We start from the raw sequence: 23,132 nt of genomic DNA on the forward strand, positions 1-23,132 counted from the left end.
CTCACTCCTTGTCCTGTCCTACAGCCACAAGGGGCACAGCAAGGGGCACCACTGAATTAAAAACAATTTTAATGGCCACATTTACTTTGGTCTGAATTCAAGGACACTTGTGACAAGGCAACTCACAGTCCCTAGGGCACATGTGGCTCCAGGGCTTCCCAGCTGAGGGGATGCAGGCACCAAGCAGCAGAAGGCAGAGCCTGGATCCAGCTGCCTGCACCCCACACCCAGCACTGTCCAGAGGGCAACAACTAGGACGAGGACTACAGTAGAGCTTCGTCCCTGTGAGAGGCACAAGTCTGTGGCCCTGGTGGGGCTGAGCATTTCTGCCCCATGTCCTGCTGGAGTCCAGCAGAATGTCTAATCCTGCACTAAATATTCCTCCTAGTAGAGAGAGCAGAAAACCAGGTCTCCCTGGGTCCATCCAGGCAGGTGTTTGGAGCTGGTGGGACTGCATGGGTCCAGCTCATGCTCCCCATATATCAACAGGGGGTTCTCATCCACCAGCTGGGGAAACAGGCAGTGCTGCTGCAGAGACGGAGACTCCCTGCTCCAGGTCTTGGCAAAAGGTGTCCAACCATGCCACTGGCAGAGCTAAGACATGTTGCTGCAGGATGGAAGCTGCCCGGCCGCTGAGGTTCTTGCTGCCTCACCCTGTGGCTGGCGCTCTACCTGCCCGCCCAGGATGGGTGGTTGAAGACAATGTTCCTCCTCTTGGCCCAGCGGGAGAAGATGGCTTTCTCGGTGATGAAGCGGTGCCCAGCACGGCGAGCTTGCTCGTGCATCAGGTACATCTTGCACTCGTCCAGCCGGCCCTTCTCAAAGTAGTGGTACGGCACGCTGGAGTGGTTCTTTTCCCTGGCAGGAGGGGACAGGGTGAGTGTGAGACTTGGGGGGACACCGGACCACCCCACATCTGCCCAGCCACCCCCCACACCTGCAGTAGCTGTCGCTGACCATGCCAAAGACACAGATCTGCTCGCACAGCTCCATGGCCAGGATCATGGTGAACCAGCCCGTGCTCAGGAAGGAGCCGGATTTCATCCTGCAAAGCATGGTGGTCACACTGGAGTGGGTGGCACTGTGCTGCTGGCCCTCCCACACTATGGGTACTCAATGTGGGGACAGGTGGTACGTGATGGGCCTCCTCAGAAGCCAGCAGTACCTGTTCTTCCCTGTCTCATTCTGGAAGATATCGTCACAGTACGTCATCTTCTCCTCCGTCAGGGTATAGATCTGCAGCTGGGGGTATTTCTCCATCACCTTGACCAGCGCCTGGTAGGTTGAGCCCATCTTCTCCCTATTCATCTTTTTTGCCGGCCCCCAGATGAAGTAAAGGGTCTCTTGTGACTGCTGGAAGAAGTAGGGCTGGTTGCCCAGCAGCAGCGGAACGCTGGTGTGCGAGACCACCCGGATGGTGCTGCGTGCCCCCACGTCCTGCTCGTAGCCGCTGGTGGGAGCATGGTTCATGCGCAGGACGCACTCCTGCCCGTCGATGGCCCGTCCCAGCCGCGAGCCCAGCATCTGCCCCGAGCTGGAGACGATGGCGCAGTGGCGGCACAGCGCTCGCTCCAGCGGCTGTGGGGAGACACGCCGTCAGCTCCTCCTTCCCTCCCGCAGCAGCTGGATACACCTCAGCCCCTTCCTGCCCTTCCCAAAGGACAGGGAAACTGAGGCACAGGTGGGCCGAGCCGCCCCACCGGTCCCAGCGCTGCCGCATCCCCACGCACCTTCCCGTCGGGAACGCGGCTGTAGCCCTGGAAGCTGCGGACGCTGGAGGCGGTGGGGCTGTCCCGCAGCCCCGGGGCCGAGCAGCAGGGCTGCCCGTGGTAGCAGAGCAGGATGTACAGCACGGCGGCCACCACCGCGCACACCAGCGTCAGGAAGAGCCGGACCTGGAAGCAGAGCGGGGGGAGCTCTCCGGGCCTGTCCCCGTGCACCGGCCCCGCGCCGGATGCCGGTGGCCCCGTGGCCAAGAGGGAGTTTCCCCTCGGAGGGTGTTGAGGTGTGCTGGCGGAGCGGTGCCGGGCCCGGCTCGCTCCCTGCAGCGGCGATGCTCGCACACCCTACGGGCTCCGTGCCGCCCGCGGGCACCGGGCTCAGCCCCTCCGGCCCCTCGCCCGGCCCCAGCGGTACTCACCAGCATCTTCATCCTCGGGGGGCTGGCGAGCCCCCGGGCGGGGTCCGGGGGTCACCGGGAGGCTGGGGGCTCGCACCCTGCAAGCGGAGCGGGCTCAGCGGGGCGAGGTCGCCTAGCGGGATCCCCGCCACGCCTCGTGCCGGGACTTCCCCGAGGCCGCTACCGGGATCCCCCCACGCACTCTCATTCCCGTTCCCCGGGGTCCCCCACATGTGCAGTCCAGCTCCCCCCGTGCCTCCGCGGGTGCCGCCCCGCCGGGCCGGGGCCGGGGCCGGGGCGTTCCCCCGGCGCGGCGTCCCCGGTTCCCGGTGCTGGCCCCACTCACCGAGCCGGGAGCCACCGGCGGGTCCCGCATCCCGCCCGGAGTGCGGCCGGTGGGCCGCGGCGGGGCGGAGCCGAGCGGGCACGGCCGGAACCGGCACCGGGACCGCCCCCGGCCGCCCGCCCCGCCCCGCGACCCCGCTTCCCCGGGAGCGCGCCCGCCCGCGGGCTCGTGCCCGCGCACCGGGACCGGCCCCGCGCCCAGCTCCTGTGTCCCGGTACCGATCCCCGCCTCTCTCCCTGCCCTGTGCCTCGGGAGCGACCCCACGGCTCCTTCCCCCTCTGGCTCTGCCCTCTCAGGCTCCCTCAGCTCTGCAGCCCCCCTGTCCCCTCCGGGCAGCAGCAGCTCCCGATGAGCCCAGGGACACCGCGAGGGTCCCGAACGGCTCAGGACCGGGACCAGGGCAGGGGACACCCTGGCACCCCAGACCCCATCCAATGGCCCCAGGGGCTGCCCCCATCACCTGCAGCCCGTCCTGCCAGGGCCAAGCCGGAGCACCCATGGGAAGTGTCCCCAGAGCGAGCTGCCCGCTGGCCCGGGGCAGGGGGGGCACTGGATTTCTCCCACTGGAGATTAAGAAACATGAGATGTAACCTTGAAACCAATCCCCCACACTGTCCCGAACAGGCCTGAAAACGGAGAGGAAATGACAGGGACACCACTGGGCTCCTGCACAGGAAGCAAGGCTGGAGGGGGCGGTCACACCGGCAGCTGCTCAGTCACCACTGAATTCTTCCACCCTCTGATTCCTTCTGCCCCAGCCCAGAACCACCCTTGTAGGGTGGGCTGAGCCCCGGCCAGCAGGTGAGCAGCAGGGAATTTGACAGCTCAGCATGTCCTGGCAGCCTCTGCAAGAGCTGGAAACAAACCTGCAGCCAGAGCCTCACCTCTGGACCCTCTGCTGGCTCCTGCAGCCAGGCTCAGCTGTGGCCCTCGGGGTGTTCTCAAGCCACCAGCATCACCCCAGGCAGGATGGGAGGCTGTGGGGCATGCTGCTGGCAGGAAATTCACAGTACATGCATGAAGGGTTAGAGTGCCCTAAATCTGCCCTCCCCAGGCAGGGTACAGCATCCCCAAGAATGGCAGAGGCAGCACAAAGTCTGGCCAGGTTGTCTCTGGTGCTTCCCTGCCTGACCTCACCAGCAGGACCTTTTCAGCAGGATGTCATGCACTGCCCAGGCCATGCAGCTGAACCCACCCTGGCAGGCTTGTGGCACCCTGTGGCATGGGCAGAGGACAGGGAGCGAGACTTACAGACGTTTATTGAGGGTGATGCTGCTTGCTGTGCTCCAGGGGAGCTGCCAGGGCAGCAGCTGCTGCCAGGAGAGGAAAAACCCCGGGGACAGGACACTGCCTCCACACCTGCCTGCTCAGCCCCAGCCTGGCTGGCACATGGAGCCTCGTCCAGGGCAGGAATCCAGCCAGGACTGAGAGCTGTGATGGGAACCACACCCAGCACTTCCCTGTGATCCAGGACAATTCCTCGCCACCCCCTCAGCTGGGTGGGACATGGGGCAGCACTGTCCCTGCTCCCTCTGCATACCCAGCCTCATGGGAGTCCCTCTTCAGAAGGGCAAGAGCCCCCAGCACTGTGATTAGTCTTTCCAGAAGCAAATGGAGAAGGAAAACCTGTCCTTAGCAAGCCCAAAGTCTCATTTCTCTCCTTTCATACTAGAATGAAAAAAATCCCACAAACTGTAGGTAAACTTTTAAATAAAATTCCCAGAAGGAACAACTACTGGGCTGAGCCAGAGCTGAGGGGAAGGAGTGCCCAGAGTGGGCAGGGCAGCCCCAGCTGGGGAGCAGGTCCCTCAGCAGGGGCTCTGGTCCCTCGCTTGATGAGCCTTGGATGAATCCTGCTTCTCTTTGGTCAGTGAATTGTAAACTACAGGTTTAGTCTCTGCAGGAGGGAACGTGGGAGCAGCTCAGTGCTGGGCACCTTGGAGATGTCTGCCTGGAGCTGCAGGAAAAGTCTTTTCCTGGCTATGATGCTGCAGCGTGGGCACCTCTTCATCTCCTCAGCCAGGCCTTCAGTCTGATTTCTTGGCATGTTTCCTGCTCTTCCACATGACAAACATTATAAAAACACCTGCCAAGAGAGAGAGAACCAATTGAGGTAGGAAACTTAATTCCAGGCCCTTCTACAACACCTGGCAATGAGAAACGGAATCTCAGCAGAGAGAGAAAGACAATTCTGCTGTCCAGAGGCTCAAACAGCCAAAAATCACAAGCAGCCCCAAGTCCCTGTGCCAGGCGAAGCTGCAACAGTAACCACAGAGAGTGTAAGTGTCACACGTTAGCTAAACCAGTAGCAACCCTCTTCTCTCTTCCTAATTTAGAAGTTTCTAATTAGAACCACAGCAATAACTCTCACCTATAAATAGCAGCAGCAGGAGCCCGGCTGCCACAGGGATGATAACTGCATATTCCCGAGGCAGGAAATACTGGTGGATCCCATGGTCACTGTCGATGAAGGGCTGCAGGGACACAGAGGGGTGTCAACAGGTGGGCACAACACCTCGAGTGCAGCCTCGAGGTTTTGGGAGAAACATGGAAATACCTGCTGTGAGATGGCTAAAAAAGGGTGCCCAGAGCTGCAGGTGGCTCAGCCACAGAGACAAAATGAAGGTTTTGGTGTTCAGTGGATAATGGGGGGGGGGCTATGGGGCTGGCACAGGGTCCCACAGCCCCGGGGGCTCGGGGTGGGCAGAGCTGCTGGTGCACAATACAGCAAATCCCTCTGTCCCTGCAGAAAGGAGCAGCTGCCACCGGCTCTGCTCCGTGGTTATCCCAGCAGGATCGCCCTGCAGAGGCCAGTGGAAGGCTCTGGACGCTAGGGAGCACTGTGAGGATTCCCAACAGCAGCCAATGCTCCTGCAGCTCTGGGAATGCCGGGAGCACAGATATGGACGGGGCAGCAGAGCGAGCAGATACAAAAGGGGAATTCAAATCGCTTGGAGTTGGAGGGGAAGCTGCTGGGAGTTCAGACTGAACCTGGCCTCTCACACCTGGAAAGCTCATGGGGAGAAGGTTCTTTCCAGGGAGAAAATCACTAATGACCTCAGCTGATGTGTCTCCAGAACTGGGCAGCCTCACAATCACTTTCCCAGAGCCCTGCATTCCCTAAACTCTTCTCTTCCCTTACACATTTGGTAAGATTTGTCTCTTTCTATGTTTTCCTCTGTCATCTCCCACCAGAACCAGGAATCTGGGGGATGCAAATGTGAACATTGATGACTACACCTCCATCAGGGCCAGGCTTCAGCTCTTCCCAATGGCTCATCCAGCCCTGGCTCATCAGCCCATCTTGGAACAGCAGGTGGGCACCACGATCAATGTTTGGTGCTGCCCAGGCAAGGCCAGGAACACCCAGATGGGATAAGGACAGTGCCAGCGCACAGAGGAAGACCTGCCCTGAAATTTTTAACCCAAAGGCAAGAGCCCTTCGGGCACACAGACACATCATCACCTGAACAAAGGCCGGGGAAACACTTGAGTATGGCGTGACTGGGATTACATTGGCCAGAGGAAGCCGTACCAGTACGATGATCCAGAGGGTGTAGTAAACGAAGAGGACGAGGCTGAAGGCGACCAAGCCGAACCCAACCAGCTGGTCCGTCGCTGTGGCCTGCAAAGGGAGAGGCAGCGCGGGATCCCCGGCAGCGCCTGTGCCGGAGCGCCTCAGGGCACCTGCGGCTGCTGCCGCGACCGGGCAAAGGGGCAGGGCACCGCGGGGAGGAGACCGCGGCGGATGCGCCAGCGCGGGCGGCCGTGCCGTGCCGTGCCGGGCCGGGCCGGGCCGCGGGAGCTCCCCCGGCCAGGTAACACCGCACCCCAAGGGCCGCTCCCGGGAGGCGGCCGGGCCGCTCTCTCCGCAGAGGCGGGAGCCTCGCGAGGGCTCCGGGCCGCGGTTCAGCCCAAGCCCCCGGTGCCGAGCAGGGACCGACGGACCCAGCCTGCCCCCCTCCCTCCCTCCCGCGCCGCTCCGGGCCGGGCCCGCACTCACCATGGCGCCGCCGCCGCCGCCCGCCGGCCCCGCCTTTCCGGCGCGGCCACCAATCAGCGAGCGGCCCGCCAACCCCGCCCCGGGAGCGGCCAATCGGCAGCGGCGGTGGGCGGGGCGCGCGCGAGGCCCCGCCCCCAGCCCCGTCACCTCCCGGAGCCGCGAAACGCTCGGAGAGAGCGGCGGGAACGGGGCGGGAACGGAGCGGGAACGGAGCAGAGAGAGCGGCGGGAACGGGGCGGGAACGGAGCGGGAACGGAGCAGAGAGAGCGGCGGGAACGGGCCGGGCCGGGTTCGGGCGCGGGCCCGGCCCGCTCAGCGCGGAGAGCAGCGCCGCTGCCGTCCGTATCTCTCCCGCAGGGCTGCGGTCCTTGCCCCGCTCGGCGCTCCTGTGCTCCAGTGCCGCTGCCTTTCCGTGCGAGCGCCGTTCTCTGGTTGCATCGCGCACCTGTGCCCGGCCCCTGTGGTGGGGATGGATCCCGACACCGGCTCTAGTCCCCGGGACACTGACGTCCCACGCCCCAGCCGTGCCTCCAAACGCACCCGGGGGCAGCGGGAGGAAAGGAACAAGCTGAACCAAACAGCCAAGGGACAGGCACAAACGACAGAATCATAGAATTGGCTGCCTCCCCTTCCTGAAACAAGGGAAAAGGGAAGACCATGCTTGGGACTCAGAGGTGCACTGACCTTTGTGTGGCCAAAGCTCTGGGAAGGTGGAAAAGGCAAAGGCTGCTTCCTCTCAGGGCTCCTGTTCCCCTCGAGCCCTGTCAGCCATCAGCATTGGGTGTCTGGGCACTGATTGTGCCTCCCTCTCCATTAAGGAGGTGGTGAGCCTGTGCTGGCCGAGGGGCTACTCAGGCATGAGATATTTATTCCTTGGAGCCCTGCTGGGCTGTGGGTCCAATCCCCCAGGCAAGCCTGGTGAGGTAGGCCCAGTAGGAGAGGCAGTTTAGGCAGAGCCCAGGCTGGGACAGAACACAGGACACTGCTGCCAACTCAGGCAGGTGTCCCCTTTTCCCTGGATTGCTGCTTCCATGGGACTGGTGCTGTGCTGCCAGCTGCCCTCCATCTCCAGGGAAGGGCTGGCAGGGATCTCTGCTCCCTGCTGCCAGAGCAAGCCGAGAAAGCAAAGCCAAACTGTTCTAGGTCCGAGCAAGCCCTTCTCACCCCACAGCATTTAAAACAAGAAACAGAGCAAGAAGAATCAGTGTGAAGTACCAAAAAACCTTTATTTTTCCCCCAAACCATAACAACATTTGACATTATACTGATTTCCTCATATATGTTATTTCTCTACATTAGGAACCAGATACAGAAAATACAAACACGATCTGTTGAATCAAAGACGGCACAGCATTCCGTTAGAAAAAGAAACAAAAAAACTAGAGGAGCAAGATAGAAATGGTGAAAAATAGTCATTCCCTCCAGCCCAAACTTTCCAAGAATCATCATCAAAATAGAGCAGTGGAAGTAGCTTCTCTTTCTAAACGCACTTCTGCTTTAAGACAAAAGTTAGATTTATCTTTAGATTTTGAAAGTAAAAAAAAGTTAAACTATCTTTCAAGCAATTTTGGAAGTTTGCATAGACCCATTCCCTTTCCAAAAATATCAGCCATCTCTCTATAGAATCTGATACAAATCGAGTGCGCCTCAGCCAAAGGTCACCAAGCTCAATTCACTTTCAAGAAAATAAAACATGATCTCCCCTTCCCCTCCCTCCCCCCACAAAAATATGGGCTCTACTGTTATTCCACGTGTTTGAGGCAAGTTACCAGGCTCAGCCACATCCCTTGCTCAGAGCTTCACCCCAATTCCTTTTCCTTTCCCATTCATTTCCTGGGGTTTCCACGCTCGCTGCCTCCCGGCGGGGCAGCGGGATGGGAGGGCGCAGGGAGGGGGCTGATGGACACAGCTCTCAGGAGGGAATTTTGCTTCCATCAATCCCTCCCCGCAGCGAGGAAGTGGCTTTTCAAGGACAAACACCTGCGACCAGGCAGAGTTTGTAGGAACTTGTCCCTGGGGACCGGCCTTGTCCAAAGGGCTCGGTCACCAGAGCAAGAACTCGGCTAGAGACCAGGTGGGGCAGCAGGGAGGGGCAGGGGGGTGGAGGGGGTCTGCAGCCCCCGGGTAAGGCAGCGAGGAGGGGAGGGGGAGCCCCTCACCAGGAGGGGTTTAACTGTGGTGCTCTAGCGTACCTGGAGTGAGGTTTTCCCAGAGGTTCCCAGCAGCAGTGCAGAGACCAGCTGCACTGCCACCTGCTTAAAAAGAAACAGCAACGACAAAATAAATAAAAAGTCAACCCCTCCTATTTAGATGAGAATGAAATACTATTTCTTCGGGCCTCCACCTGGTTTGGAACCCTCTAAAAACTGAAGCAAACGTTTAAAAGGGCTTGTTAACCTTTCTGCAGGGGGCAAAGTGATGTGGCAACAAGGGGGGGAGAAATCACACGCCTGCTGCCCATCACTCCAAGGGTCAGAACAGCACGAGGCCCCCATTTAAAGTGCTGACCATACAAAAGATGATGATGAGGGAGCAACATCCTTCTCCTCCCTTTTCCCATCACAATTTCCAACTGAAATCCACCTCCTTCACCAAGTAACAACTAAGCCTATTCTTCTGGACACTCAGTTTTATATTGGTTTTAAAAAAAGAAAAGAAGTTAGTAAAAAAGTTACACTGAATTTCCTAACGCTTTGCAATGTGCTTCCACCAACTAAAGGTTGAGAAACCAGAAGCAGAGCCCACATGTTTTGCCTGATCCTGAGATTGAAGCAGAGAGCCAGCTCTGCTCTCCAGGGCCAGCCAGGCGTGAGCAGCCCTGCTCGTCAGCATCAGAGACCCAGGGGATGCAGAGTCTTGCCAATAAGGTCCTTTTGCTTGTTTAAGCCACCTCTGAATCCCCTGAGGAGGGGAACAATGTGGGGAAGAACATTCCCCTCTAAGCCCCCCTGAAATAAAATATCAATGAAACAATTAATGCAGTCAAAAAAAAACCAGCCTGCTGGATTTGTATAAAAAAAAATTCCATAAACTTCACAACAAAAAAGAAAAACCCAAAGGAAACTAGCCAGCGGTTTGGGTCTGGAGACTGATTCACTTCTTAAATGTTCTAAGTCCAACAAGGAACAGGCAGCAATGATGCCACAAGGAAAAAAGTGCTCGTGAGATGCAGCTTCCTGAGGCAGCAGGGAGTGTGTAGGACCAGTGACCCCACAGCCACCACCTCAGGTGCCCATGGCTGCCTGGGGACTGCTGGGCACTGCTTGTGCTGGATGCACAGCAGGAGCTCTGCATGGGATCTACAAATAGGAACAGACTGCTCCTTCCTCCCTCCATGTCTGCTCCAGGTCCCCCAGCTGTGCTGCACAAGGCTGGATGACTAGGACTACTTACTCACTCAAAACCAGGGGCAGGAGAGCTAAAAAGCCACACAAAGACCAGAATCTGTGGAGGGACTAACGTGGAGACAAGGAAGAAATACCCTATGAGACACAGTTATCAGAAATGCAAGTAGTGATGTGCCAAGCCACTGGAAGAGAAGCCAAAGACGTGCCCAGGTTGGCCACAGTGATGTGTTGGAGCAGGTTGTGCCTCTGCCAACCTGGGAAGAAGAGACCAGTGCTCTCAAAAGCTCAACTGCTTCTCCTCTTGCTTTGCTGGGAAGATATTCCTCCCTCTGTCCCACTGATTTCGTGACGTGCCGAGCTGCCAGTGCCTCAGAGCAGCCAACTCTTGCTAATGGAGGCCAGAAGAAGGCCCTGGGATCCCAACTGCTCTGACAGTGACTGCCATTGTTTCTCATGGGAACAGAGGCAAAGCAGCAAAATGAGCTGGGTTACAGCCTCTTTCCTGGCTTATGCTTGCTCCTTTCAAGTCTTGGTTGGATCTGATTTCCCGAGGACCTTTGTTGGCCCCTGGGGAGCAGCCAGAGCCTTGGCTCTGCACGGCCATCCACAGAGAGGGCAGAGCAGCCACTGCTGTCCGAGCCTCCTCTGCCCTCGCCCTGACCTGAGCAGACGGTCAGGCCAGGCCTGGCTGCCTGGCACTGCCCCAGGGAGAGAGAAAGACAAGCAGTTCTCTCCTTCCTGCAGACATGTGGCACCCCAGGAACAGGGCAGGATGCTCAGCAGCCTGCAAGTGAGTGCCAAACCTACCCAGGCTGAATGAAGAAGAGATCACCATTAAAAAAAACCTAGCAAGTGTGAAAGAGCTTTTGTTCTTGACAGTCTCAAAAAATCCAACACTTTTTTCCTACATTAAACCAAACCAAGGTGTTGTCTGCATCCCCTTTTTACCCTAATTCAAATTTAATTCCCTTTGAAGGGAAAGGGTGGAAAAGATGCATATCCTATATGTGGTCTGTCCAAACACAGAAAGAAACCTCTTGACTCAAAGAGAGAAACCATCAAAACAGAGTAAGCAACTGTATAGTTTTACCACACTGCTGAGCACCCTCCCCATGCAGCATCCTTAGCTAGAAGGGTAAAAAAAAAAAAAAAAAAAAAAGCTGAATCAAGGCCCTTTCATTCCTTGTTTCTCATTCTGTCAGATTCCCTTTTCCAGTAGCTCATCTGCATGCATTCTGGCCAAAGAGACCACAGTTAATGCTTTTTTTTTCCCCCTCCTTTAAAAGAGGCTTTACAATAACTAAGAATTTGAACAATGTGATCAGTTACAAGTCACTCCTTGCTGAACAGAACGAGTGTGTGCCTGTACACACACACACAAGTGCCAGAGGGGAGCCAGGTCCTGAGTGTGGAACTGCTCCGAGGGCACGGCTGCCGAGTGCTACCACAGAACACTGGCAAAAGAGGAATGGGCACTACACAGAAATAGCTTATCAGCTCAGGGGCTCTGTACAGGGAGGGCTGCAAGCACAGCCTGCTGCTGGCCCACAGCTGGGGGCTGCCCAGATCCTCGCTGGCAGGAGAAATCTCCAAGTGGGAGCTGAAAGGGATCGACATCGCTGCCACACACTGCAAGGAAAAGTGTCAAACAACTGCAGAAACCAAACCCAAAGAAGAGCAATTGAAAGATCAAACACAGAACAGTTTGAAGCCTTGTCAGAAGAGTTCACTCACCACAGAGCAGGTCAGAACAGCTGCTGTGGCTAATGCAGCAGCAAACACCCCTTCTACCCTTGAAGGCAGAGACAGTAGCTTCTCCCCAGCCCCAGAAGGAACTAGCACAGACACAGATCTCTGCTGACAAGACAAAAAAGCCAACACCAAATCCCTTACTAGCCCAGGTCAAGAGAGGCAATTGACATCACCACCACAATAGAGAGACCACTGCAGTCAACTGCATCCAGCTCTGGCTTAGCAAAGGGTTGTCAGATGAGATTCTTTTCACAGTCCAAGAAGGGCAGTTCCCTTCCTGAGCCAATGAAACAAGGGGAAAAAAAAAAAGAAAAAAAAGGAAAGAGGCTTTATATTCCAAGCTCCAACAGGACTATTTGCTGAATCAGTCCAGCAAACACAGATTATACTCCTGGAATAGTGAGTAGAAGCCTCCTCCAGGTAAAATCTACAACCTCTAAAGTGCTCCTGCTCATTCTAGTTGATGAACACCCCCTTCCATGCCCAGCAGTGGAAGGGCTGCTGCAGTCAGTGGTGTGACGAGCACTCACATTTAACCGTTCACTAACTCCCAGCTGGATTGCGGTAGAGTTTTCTGAAATGCACTTTTGGGAAGTATTTCCTATGAGAAGATGTTGTTTGGGGATGTGAGGATAGGAAGGTGAAGTGTACACCACAGCATACCTTGTTCAGTAAAACCATTGCCTTGGGAGGTGATGTTCCCTTGCAGAGTCAATGGAATAAAGCATCCTGCAAGTGGCCATGTCACCATGTCCCCAACAAGCAGCTCTCGGTTTGGTTAGAATGGTTTCCCCCACCCCCAGTGGTTTGAAGAGTTCACAGTGGTATAACCCAATGCTTTGGGGAGACAGAAACTGAGAAGTCCCCTGCTGCAAGTGAATGGGTGGAATGAGGGATGCAGATGAGCAACATCCTCTGGGACTAGCCCAAGGATAAGTCCCACAGACAGCTTGTGTCTGAGCAGGAACAGGGGGAAGGCATGCACTGGAACGACCAGGAAGCAGAGAAGGACAATGCCAATGCAGGGAAAGTGCATGTTCTGGAGTGGTCTCGGAGTACTTCTGCAGTGCAAACATACGGGGAGGGGCATGGAGAAATCCCTTCTGGAATGCTGCATGAAGAGAGGTAAAGGTTGGCATCCATGTGGCAGCGGACTGGGTAGGGGGCCTGTGTCCAGCAGCTCTACCCTGTTCTTCACATTTAGTGGGTTTCAATCACCACTGGCTCGTAAACTCCAGATGAGACCCTGGGGAGGCAGAGGGGGAAAGGGGCCGGTTATTTTTCACAGTCATTTTAGCAACCAAGCTCTGATTCAGAGCTCTCCACTCAAACATCTTCTAAGCCCACTCAGCACTGCCAGTAATGAGCTAGCCTTGCAGGAAGTCAGTCCTTGGAATACTGAGGGGACAAAGAGGTGGCGAGTCAGCAAGAGAGCACAGGAGAGAGCTGGGTGTGACACAACAAAGGGGGAGTATCCTATCCAGAACAAAGCCAGTGTGCAGAGCTTTGCTGTGCTCCCAGTTTTGATACATCTTTGCATTACCATTACTGCTCCTTTTAATTGAACTGAACGATGCAGCAAAGCCTCAAACACAACTGGCCAAGAGCTGTACTAAGAGCTACAGTGGTAAGAAAAAGTTTTATTGCTTCAGAAGGCTTGAGAGAACAAGCCCTCGATGATTATGGAAGTGGCAGGGAGAAGGGACAGCAAGAGGCGGCAGGGAGAAGGGACATTTTTGATATTTTGGACTGCTCTGGTGCAGCTTTGCTGCAGGCCAGCAGGAGGCAAAGCTCCCTCCTTCTGGAACAAACGGGAAACAGCCTCTACCATTTTGTCCTTTAATTCCTCACTTCTAAAGGATTCTGTTCCCGGATCTAGCAACCAGGATCCCATTATCCCCCTGAGCTCCTGCTGAGCACAGCATTCATACTCTAGTGCAACTGCAGCCTGCCACCAAAGGGATCCCAGGGTTGTTAATGTGGGAATAAAGCCACCATATGTAGCACATGATGTCTCCTGTAGCAAAAAGTGGAAGTTTTCTAGGTACAGAGCCCACTCATCTCTCTGGAGCCCCTCTGTCTGCCAGCCTTTTGGGAAACCTACCTGTTTCCCAGCTGAATACCGCTCAGCGTGGTTGTTCCGTCTCTGCTCACAAACAACCTCAGGTTACTGTCTGCAGATAGAAGAGGAAGACAGACATCAAAATCCAGAACTACTGAGGCTGCCAGGAACTCCCCTCCCAGACACACCATCAGCATAGAACAAGTGTGTCTCAGCAGAGCACATCCACACTTTCTGGTGGTGTTCCCACAGTCATTGAGCCCCTGGGAACTCCTTCCCTTGCTCCAAAGGGGAGCCTCCACAACATGCAGCTTTGGACGAATAAAGGCAGAGATATTAATTCAGTCATACTGCCTCTTTTAAGGCAATTCCTCTTTTATCCAATTCCAAGTTCTTGGTCAGCTTATACACATCTGAACAGATAAGATGTGGGGTCTCACACTGCTTTGGTAGAGTCACTGGAGGAGAAACTCAGCCTGTTCTGCTGGTGAGAAGCAGCTGCATCCAGTCTAGTTCTAACCCACACTGAGTGAGGTATAACTCCCCACAGGGTAAGTGTGCTTCCATGTGCAACAATTTAAGGTGACTAATGGTAAATTAATGAAGCACAGATAACAAGCTAGGCTCAAGTTTAAAACTTAACAGAAAACCTCAGATAAAAAAAAAATCAGATTAAAGGTTAATTTATATGCTAAACTGGAAAATGAAACTGAAAACAAAAGCAGTTACATGTGACTGCAATGGAGGAAACCCCTTCTTAAGCTCTCCGACAGACCTGATCACCAGCACATGGTAACCCATGTTTCTGTGGAGATGTGCTGCTTCCCCTCCAGTTGTGCTCTCCTTGTTTGATAAATACCCTTGGCCTGACCCTGGATGAAGGCCACTAGAGCAGTGCAGACAGCTGATGCAACTGATCTCCACTGTGCTGAGAATCAGTATTTTTCCTCTCTCTCCCTGCATGTTTGAGCTACTATTCAATCTCTGCTGTCATGTGTGGAGCAGCAGCAAGTGCTATCTGTACATACATGTGCAGCTCACAAACTCACGTGGTTTATCAACCACAGAAACACCCAGCAAGCACTGAAAGCAAATAGCTGTCAAAAGGAGAAGGGAGCCCATGGCAGATCAGATCTGACTGTAAACGCTTGGCAGCCTTGCAAGAGGAACAACCCAGACATCCCCTCTGAGGCTTCTCCTCTCACCTTCAGTATTGCTGACATCTGTGAAGTCCTGACTCTGCATTATTTTCTCCACTATATCATCAGCATCGATCCTGGTGTCATCCACTCGGGTTGGGTGACTCTCCATTGAATCCTTTTTTCTCCTGGCAAGAGGAAATCCAGGAAAAACTTACTCAGCTTTTCAAGACACAGGCTTCTACATACTGTCCTGCTTTTCTTGGCCACAGTCTCCTCTGCAGTGGCCACGATCTGATCCACTGCTGCCTGAAGACAAAGGAGCAGGTTCTATCTCTCCTTCCCAGAGAAAGGTCTTTGCTCCACTGTTACTCACCGGGAGGGTCTGTCCAGCAGGAGGGGCGGTCTGGGGGGCCGAGGTGGCTTCTCCAGTTTGTGTTCCCTCTCCCCCTCAGGATACTCCACGGTCATGCTGAGTCCCCCCGAGGCACTGCTGCTGGTGGACGTGTTCCGGCGGTGGGTCAGGTCGGACATGCTGGAGGAGCGGGAGTGCTCCGTGCTGTAACCTGCCAACACAAGGATCACAAACCTCAGCTGCTGCTGCTCCCACTCCTGGCAGCACAGGTAACGGGCAGGGAGCTTCACAGCAGCACTTCTGCTCCTGCACACAGAGGGTTAAACATCTATGGGCTCATGTGCAGGGACTGAACAGGAGGCTGGTATTACAGAGCAGGCGAGAGAGATGGCTGAAAATCACTCTCACAGGGGTTGCAGGAAGGAAAAAGATGGCAGAGCTGTGTGGATCAGTGGTTACCAGAGATCTTGGACTGCTGGCTGGCATAGCTCGAGTTCCGCGAGTGCCCCGAGTGGAAAACTTCCTCTGGGCTGGACAGGTTCTGATCTGACTCTTCTGGGACACCTGCCAAGGAAAAGAGGACACTGTTTACACCATAACCAAGCCAGCACATGGTGCACTGATCAGCTGGGAGTGAAGACTGATCTTGGAATGACAGATCAAGGAAAGGACAGTCTACTGGCCAGAGCCCTGCTGTACAGGCCAGCACAGGGATTAGAAACACCCAGGGAGTAGAAAAGACCACAGTGAGCTCTGTCAAGTTTATCACTATTTCTATCCAGCACGTGAACTTACAAACATCTCTGGGGCCTGGTAGCATCTAGGAGGACAAGTAGAGTCTGAAACTATCCATAGGTAAAAGCATCAAACTAAGACCAAGTAAGCATCAGATGGCCATTGGCAGTAAAGTATTTCAGCCTCTGTTTGGGTGCTTCTGTTACCATCTTACCCTTCCTATTACTTGTGAGAGAGCCTGTACCACTTAAATAATCTCTGAATTTGATACCCACCCTTCAGCATAACCCCTGCTCCTTTGCTAGTCCTGCTTGTCTCTCTGGATAAGCAGGAAGCTTATCCAGAAGCACATAAATGGCATCAACGTAGCACATTAGCCAGCTTTTTAAGAACATCACTTGCACCACGTGCTCTGTCAACTGAGGGGATGAGACTCAAGTGCTATTTTGGTGCAGTGTATCTGCCTGCACATTTGGAATATGCTGGGAAGGACAAAAACTGATGTGAAAATGCAGTGCCCTTGAAAACAGGCTCATACAGCAGCCAAAGAACTGCATCAGCAGCTGGAACAAGGCCACTAGACCTTAAACCAACCTCTAAAACCTTCAGAGGAACTTCTCTAGAAGATAAGTCGGAGCAACAGAATAGCTGAGTGCAGAACAATGGCAAGTGTCATTGAACACAATGGAAAGCAGGGATGAGCAGTGCATGAATTATTAAATCCCCAGCAAAAAGAACAAATTATCCCCAGTAACAGAAATATGCATGTGGCAAATAGTCAACCTTCCTCTTCCCACTTAGATGGCTTGGTTACTCTCAATATTCTGAATGAGCCATGGGGTTGAGGATGGGTGTGGGAAAATATGCAAAATTAAAGTTTCTGTGCTTGCAACTGCTGGGAAAAACAAAGGAGTGTCCAGGCACAGCCACACATTGCATGGCTCCAGGCTGGGCATTCAGACCTGAGCTGAGAATGGCAGTTCTTGGCTTGGCCTGGCGCAGGGAGCCAATTGTGGAGGAGCTGCTGCTGCTGGTGGTTCCCTCGCCCTTGCAGGTCAGCTGCAGAGTAGAGTCCTGCCCCGGGATGGTGATGGATTTGGCAGTGGAAGGAGGCCTGGAATCAGAAGGGAAGGAGGTTACAGACTGCCAGGCAGGGAGCAGGCATCATTCTGTCCATCCCACCCTTCTCAGCAGGGGGAAGCTGGCAGCCCTCTGACCAGCAGCTCAAACGGGATGTTGGGTTTTGTTTTCCTACATGCAAGACTGGTGTCTTCCCTACCTTGGATTGCATTACAAGAAAAAGCAAGTTTTTGAGGTAAATTAAGGCAAAAAGAGGCCATTCATTCATTTACACAGGACAACAAGCTGAGAACTTGCACTGTCTTCCAGGACACCATCCAGAACTGCCCTTTCACCCCCAACACGTGTCCACTGGCCACCTGGCTTCACAAACAGGAACTAGTTTGCTGCTGTCCAGCTTCCTTTCTCCTACACCTCCTTGGCCAAAATTAAACCTTTTATCCCAGCAAACCTGTCCCCCTATGAGACCACTTTTACAGCAATCAAATAACCTTTCCCTTTTTTAACTGACTATTAAACTCCTTTTCAGTGAAACTGAAGTGTTTTTCCAGCTGTCAGAATTATTTTTCTGGTTATTCCGTGAGCCTGCAACATCCCTTTGTAAATGCTGACTGCAGGGCAGAACTGTGAGTGCCTGGAGCTCCCTCCCTTCCTCCAGAAGTGCTTTTGGGTGGAAGCCACAGCATGTGCAGCGTGGCAAAGTGAATATTCCTGTTGGAGCTCTAACCTCTCTGTAGCCTGAAGTCTGAACTGGAACTAAAGGATCATATTATGGATTTTAAGTGAGGAGTGAGAAAATATTTTGTCTCACTCAAAGCTCTGAGGGAAGATGTTACATGAGAGGGGATCTCTGCAGTATTTTGGAAGACAGAATATTTAATGTGGGCAGCTGAATGGCTATAAAGCTTTCAGGAAACTCACAGCATGCCTTCACCAGGAAAAAACCCTCCCTAATCACCTTATCATTGATTTGCATGCACCCAGGTGCTTTGGGGACTTTGCTTCACAGGTTTTTAAGGCTTTTACAACCTTAAGCAAGCAAACTGTTCCTGCAGCAGCTGTGGGAGCAGCCCTTTGGTCTGTCAGCTCAGCTGCTCTGCCCCTTCCAACTCCAGGAGGAGAAGGTTCATGGAGTGCTGCAAAAAAATCAGTGCTTGGAAGTGATTTCCCAGCACAGTTTAATTCCTGCCTAACCCTCTAATGAGTGTCATTTACCAGAAGCTCTACTGATCAAGGACTATTCCACATGCAAAGTTTCTATTTTTAGATATTTGCACATCATCAACATAAAAGGGAAAAGTGGGAATGACTGCAAAAATCCTTCAAGAAAATTAGATTTGACTTTCAGACTGAATCTACATACATTAAATGGATATTTATATCCTATTCTGTGTAATTTTCAGGCATTCTAACAGTGGGACTTGCTTCCATTGCAAAGAAGCAACAGGTATTTTTGTCAGACATTATTACCAGACATCATAGTATCCTAGATTTAAAACATCTGTTACTCCTATAAAGTTAGTGTTTAAGATACTCAAATCTTCTTTATTACACTTTCTCCTGAAGCAGAAATTCTTCAGAATCAGATGACACTGATCTTACGTTCAGAAGTGTCAGAAAATACTGCAGCACTATGAAAAGCCACTCACAAAACAAACCTACCAAAAACTATGCAGCATTTTTAACAAGAATTCGAGCTAATTTATACACTCCAAACTAGCTCCTAAAATGAGACCTTTTAGCCCAGAATAAAACTGCTACAAGAGCTGGCCTCAAGGTAAAGCTCACACTGCTGGGAGGCAACATGAAATACTCCTTTGGGCACATGGCAGCCCTGCTGTGTAGTCACACACCTTCCAGCACACCACAGCAGAGCTGGGACCGTGATGCTGCACTGTGGTGTGAGGGAAGATGTGGCTGGGGAGGGAATTTGTTGATTCACCAACAATTCTTTAAGCAGCAAAACTGCTACCCAGCCTAAGTATACTTATTCTTTCCTATCATTATGGATTAAAAAAACCCCACATTACTGCAATTTCTCTGCTAATTAATACAAGTTGTGAGCCATGTAGAAAAAAAAATTAAAATGATTCAGCCTTCAAGTATTCTTGTTGCTGTTTCAATCTGAGATCTTTATCCCCCATGGTATGTGCTGAAGCGTGTCCACTTTCAAGACTGTTTTCTTTATTGACCTTTCTCCTCTTGGAGGTCAGTGAACCAAGCCCAGAGCCATGAGAAATTATATCCCTTCATGCAAAACAAAGTTTGTAATCAAAATCTACTGGTTTCTAAAACCTAAGTTGCACCAGCAGGGAAAATACTGTGCACAGCAATAATCAAAGCTAGGAAAGCCAGAGCAGAGAACAAAACCAATGAGTAGCACAGGCTGGCTGTACTTTTCTGGTTGATTCAACCAGTTTCTCTCTATTTCCCAATATCAAGTGCATCTTTTCTCCTCCCTTCATCAGTTTTAGTGTCTGCCCAGAATGGGGTACAGCCAGGAACTCACGTTTTGAAGCAGGGGTCCCCAGAGAGCAGGGACATTCCGATTGTGACCTGGAGAGGGGACACAAGGCACATCATTAGCCATGCTGCACTGAGCTCCTCACTTCACAACAGCCAGGAGCTCATGGGCTAGGTGTAAAGATCAGCCAGATCTAGTTCCTTTCCCAGGGAAATCAGCTTCAGGGATTTAGCAAAGTATTTCCCTCCCTGCCCCAAATCCCTGGCATCAGTAACTCCAAGTGGCAGTGGCTCAGCAGGACCACGCTGACAATGCCTTGTAACATTTTCCCTCCCTCCTGTTCCCTTTTTTTGTCAAGGGTCACTGCTTGGCCAAATCAATGCCAAATTATCAAAGGGCAACTCTAATAACGGGAAGCTTCCCAAGTCAGTCTGGCAGCACAAAATCAAAATCTTGACTCTGTACATAACAGGACCTTCTCCCAGGCCTGGCACTGCACTGTGATCTCCCCAGAGCCCTAAGCAGGATTTCTACTGTGTAAGTTCTAGCTGTTGTACCTTTAGGATGGAGTTGTCCTGTCGGGTATTCTTAGTATCATAACCTTCCAGCAAGCAGCAACGCACTGTGGATCCAGAGCCTGCAAATTCTGCCAGGTTTAGATCAGCAAAGCCCAGCTGTAGCCAAGAAAACAATGGAGGGGAAGGTGAGAGAACAGACATTACTCCATAAAGGGATACACAGTGTCACACAGACCAAAGGGACAGAACACATCTGTGAGCACAGGCAGAAACAGGAGCCAGGACATAGAGTGGTGGCTGTGAAGATTCCCTCTTCTTGAGGATGGATTCCTAATCCCAAGCTAGATGGACACTTGGAGGCCTTCAGGAAGTCAAGCCCATGTGGAGGAAGGGTGTACAGTAGTGGTGGTGGCCAGGACAGTGTTAACCAGCCTGCAGCCATTGCATAACCAAGGACATGGAAGGCACTAGGTCAACAATGTGGAAAAAACAGAATCACACATACACAAACACAATAAGGCACTCTTTGTATCGGGCCATCCCAGAATGCAGTGGAGCATGTGAACCAGGAGATGAAAGGATATTGTTACAGGGGAAAGTGACACCATCCTGACAAAAACAACAGACTATGGGCACGGGGAGCTGGAGGCCCAGAGCCATGTAGCACTGCCCGTGCCTCACCCCTCAGAGGCATTTGCTGGGCTAGGCAGCTCCTCCTCAACACTGCTAAGGTTTAACTAGCAAGAGGTTGGTTTGACAGGCAGAAGGGAAGAGAAATATTTGGAGAGATTTAGTTGTGAGCTCTCTAAACCTTCTGTAACAAGTGGGAAGCAAACAGAGAAGGTGACAAAACTGAAGATCACACACATTTTCAAAAAGGGCACCGATTCCTCCAGAGTAAATACACACACAATGAAAAGCACCTTTGTTTTCCTGCCCTAATCCCTGGTGCATTAACACAGTGTTTTGAACAGAAAAGTTACAGCTTCTTTTATGCACCGCTTTAGGAACAGAAGGCAGTTGTGTCCCATCTCTTCTGATCAGGAGGACATGCTGTACTCTGTATGTGGCCAAAGCATCCAGGCGTGGAGCGTCTGCGTCACAGCAGGAGCAGGTCAGCTCCCAGGGGAACAGGGAACACAGGTGGAGCAGCAGCAGGTCACTGTGCTCTGCAGCACATCCCTTCTGCCCTGCTGCCAACAGCTGGATGACACAACTGAACAGAGAGCCCCAACAGCAGCACCATCCCATGGAATTGTGGTGCCTCTGTCAGCTGAGGAAGCTGGTTGAGAGTCCCAGCACAAAACAGTCACTGCCAGAGGAACCCTGGCTCCCACTGTTCCAAGTCAAGAATCACAGGCTGCTCAAGATATATGATTGAGGCGGAAACACCAGCAAGATCAATATAGCTGCTTCCTTCACCCCATTCTCAAAGGGGAACTTCTGATGGCAAATGAAAAAGCAAGTGGGATAGAGAGGGAACCTTTTATCAGGAAAAAATAACCTTTCTCCCTCTCTTCTCACTTAAGAATTCCTCTAATGCAAGTGTTTCCTCAACCCTTGCTGCAGAAATTTCTGTCTCTTCTAGCCAAGGGCTGTGTTGTTTGCTAACTATTCACAGATAAGGAAAAAAAACAATGAATTTTTATCTCTTAGAGATAAACAGGACAGAGGAAAGCCACAGAGGGAGATGCAATCCATCACTGTGACAAAGACACAGCACCACCACACCAGGAGAACAGCATGGCACAGGGGTGGCCCAGACCCAGATTCCTCTTCTTCCAGCACAGCACTAAATTCTGAGAGGAGATCAACACTGCACAGGGTGTGGGAGAACCCTCCAGCAAGCCACACGGTGTGCTGAGGTCAGAAGCTCTTTCAGGAAGCAGACTCCCAGTATATAGAGGAAAGATCCCTTAACAAAAGGATGTTTTCAGATATAACCTTTCAGAATAGTTTCCTTAGTTTTCCAGCCAGCTGATGGTGTTTCTTCCAGCTCAGGGGAAGAGTTTCTGCTTTATCAGTCCTTCCTGTTGCCTTCCGCTCTGTCACCCCTGACACCGAGGTGACATTCACGTCAAACCCGAAGGTGTGCGAGGCACTGGAAACTGCCTGGAGCACAAACAGACCCATCACCCTCAGTCCCTGCTGATGGGGGACCAGGTACAGAGGGCATTCACAAGTTTCATCTTCCTCTACATCTGCTGCCATGACTGGAGACGTTCTCAGCTGAATAGGACAGTTTAGAAAGGTGGGGACTCATGGTATAAAACGGAAAAATAGCTGCATGGACATGCACCACAGACTTTTGCTAGAAACATTAAGAAGCCCAAATCAGTTCTGTCATGAGAACCTGCGTGGAACATGCCTAGTTCCCAGGGCAAGACTGCAATCTGGTGTGACATCTCTCATTTCTGAGCTGCTTCAGATCATCTTCTCAGAGAACACATCTGTCTTTTTCACAGGAGACCGAGCAAGATACCAGCCCAAGACATGACAAATACTTGAGATTCAGTCTCCAGTTCTGGGCTGGAGGAAGTCGGTCTCTTTCAAATGCCACTAAACACAACTGAAGACTGAGCAAAAAGGAAGTAGGTTAGAACATGACCTGAATAAGGTCTCCAGGTTAACTCTACCATAGAAACGTGCCTTCAGGCTTCCTTTAATTCTGCCTTCCAAATCCTACAGAAAGCTTGAGGATGGACATTGCAGGAGGCAAAGGATGATGCATTTGCTATGTCTCTTCCGCCAGCTATGCTGCTCTCCCTGGACATGCAGCTCTGCAGAATGAATAACCTGCCCACAGTGGGAATTTAGTGAAGAGAAACTAATGGCCCTAGAGACTATGTCCTAATTAGCAACAAAAAAGGAACAATGCCATACTGCCTTCTCCCACCCAGCACAGCAGAACACAGGAGCTAGTGCAGTAGACCCTTCACAGCCAGTTGTCTCCATGGCCTCAGAAAGGATATCGATGAGAAGGAATTCTTACATTGCTGTGTGTGACCAAAGCATCTGTTTATTAGAAACCAGCAGCAGTGACTCATTTTCAAACAAACATCATTTTGGGCACTGTGTGAGCTCAGCTTCTAAGCCAACATTGTCTCTTGATCCAGCACAAGGAGGAGAAGGGGGTGGCCCATTGTCTGTCCCAGAGCACAGGCAAGAAAAACTGAGGAAGGGAACCAAGACTAAGAGCCTTGCTGACCCAT

At 52.6% G+C, this 23,132-nt stretch overlaps 3 protein-coding genes across 4 annotated transcripts in view; all 3 read right to left on the reverse strand.

Moving 5' to 3' along the window:
* Positions 1-52: 52 nt before the first annotated feature.
* ST6GALNAC4 (ST6 N-acetylgalactosaminide alpha-2,6-sialyltransferase 4) lies at positions 53-2,519 on the reverse strand. Its single transcript, XM_077787941.1, has 6 exons — positions 2,466-2,519; positions 2,141-2,217; positions 1,731-1,895; positions 1,166-1,578; positions 938-1,045; positions 53-858 (listed from the first exon to the last, which is right to left on the reverse strand). Exons 2-6 carry the CDS (start codon positions 2,150-2,152, stop codon positions 669-671), a joined length of 888 nt encoding a protein of 295 aa, XP_077644067.1. The 5' UTR covers positions 2,153-2,217; positions 2,466-2,519; the 3' UTR covers positions 53-668.
* Positions 2,520-3,705: 1,186 nt separating this feature from the next.
* Positions 3,706-6,537, reverse strand: DPM2 (dolichyl-phosphate mannosyltransferase subunit 2, regulatory). The gene is made up of 4 exons (XM_021551371.3): positions 6,469-6,537; positions 6,001-6,090; positions 4,837-4,939; positions 3,706-4,551 (listed from the first exon to the last, which is right to left on the reverse strand). Exons 1-4 carry the CDS (start codon positions 6,469-6,471, stop codon positions 4,493-4,495), a joined length of 255 nt encoding a protein of 84 aa, XP_021407046.3. The 5' UTR covers positions 6,472-6,537; the 3' UTR covers positions 3,706-4,492.
* Positions 6,538-7,669: 1,132 nt separating this feature from the next.
* The window catches only part of EEIG1 (estrogen-induced osteoclastogenesis regulator 1), a 37,374-nt gene continuing 21,911 nt past the window's right edge, over positions 7,670-23,132 (reverse strand). For both annotated transcript variants that reach the window (XM_021551353.3, XM_021551354.3), the window contains exons 5-12: positions 19,960-20,076; positions 19,448-19,494; positions 16,821-16,972; positions 15,583-15,687; positions 15,145-15,334; positions 14,835-14,956; positions 13,672-13,741; positions 7,670-12,813 (exon numbers count right to left, since the gene is read on the reverse strand). In XM_021551353.3, the coding sequence (XP_021407028.1) occupies positions 12,768-12,813; positions 13,672-13,741; positions 14,835-14,956; positions 15,145-15,334; positions 15,583-15,687; positions 16,821-16,972; positions 19,448-19,494; positions 19,960-20,076 (849 nt within the window). In that variant the 3' untranslated portion in view covers positions 7,670-12,767. The remainder of the gene's footprint in view (positions 12,814-13,671; positions 13,742-14,834; positions 14,957-15,144; positions 15,335-15,582; positions 15,688-16,820; positions 16,973-19,447; positions 19,495-19,959; positions 20,077-23,132) is intronic.

Source organism: Lonchura striata, chromosome 22 (genome assembly GCF_046129695.1).
Source record: "Lonchura striata isolate bLonStr1 chromosome 22, bLonStr1.mat, whole genome shotgun sequence".
In the NCBI taxonomy this organism is placed as follows: Eukaryota; Metazoa; Chordata; class Aves; order Passeriformes; family Estrildidae; genus Lonchura; species Lonchura striata.

Excerpts from the sequence above, each read along its gene's own strand:
- ST6GALNAC4 (XM_077787941.1), bottom strand. Across the intron at positions 1,579-1,730 it reads GCCGCGTTCCCGACGGGAAG|CCGCTGGAGCGAGCGCTGTG; the intron begins GTGCGTGGGGAT and ends GTCTCCCCACAG. Across the intron at positions 1,046-1,165 it reads AATGAGACAGGGAAGAACAG|GATGAAATCCGGCTCCTTCC; the intron begins GTACTGCTGGCT and ends CATGCTTTGCAG.
- DPM2 (XM_021551371.3), bottom strand. Across the intron at positions 4,940-6,000 it reads CCCTCTGGATCATCGTACTG|CCCTTCATCGACAGTGACCA; the intron begins GTACGGCTTCCT and ends GTGTCCCTGCAG. Across the intron at positions 4,552-4,836 it reads CCTGCTGCTGCTATTTATAG|GTGTTTTTATAATGTTTGTC; the intron begins GTGAGAGTTATT and ends CTCTCTTGGCAG.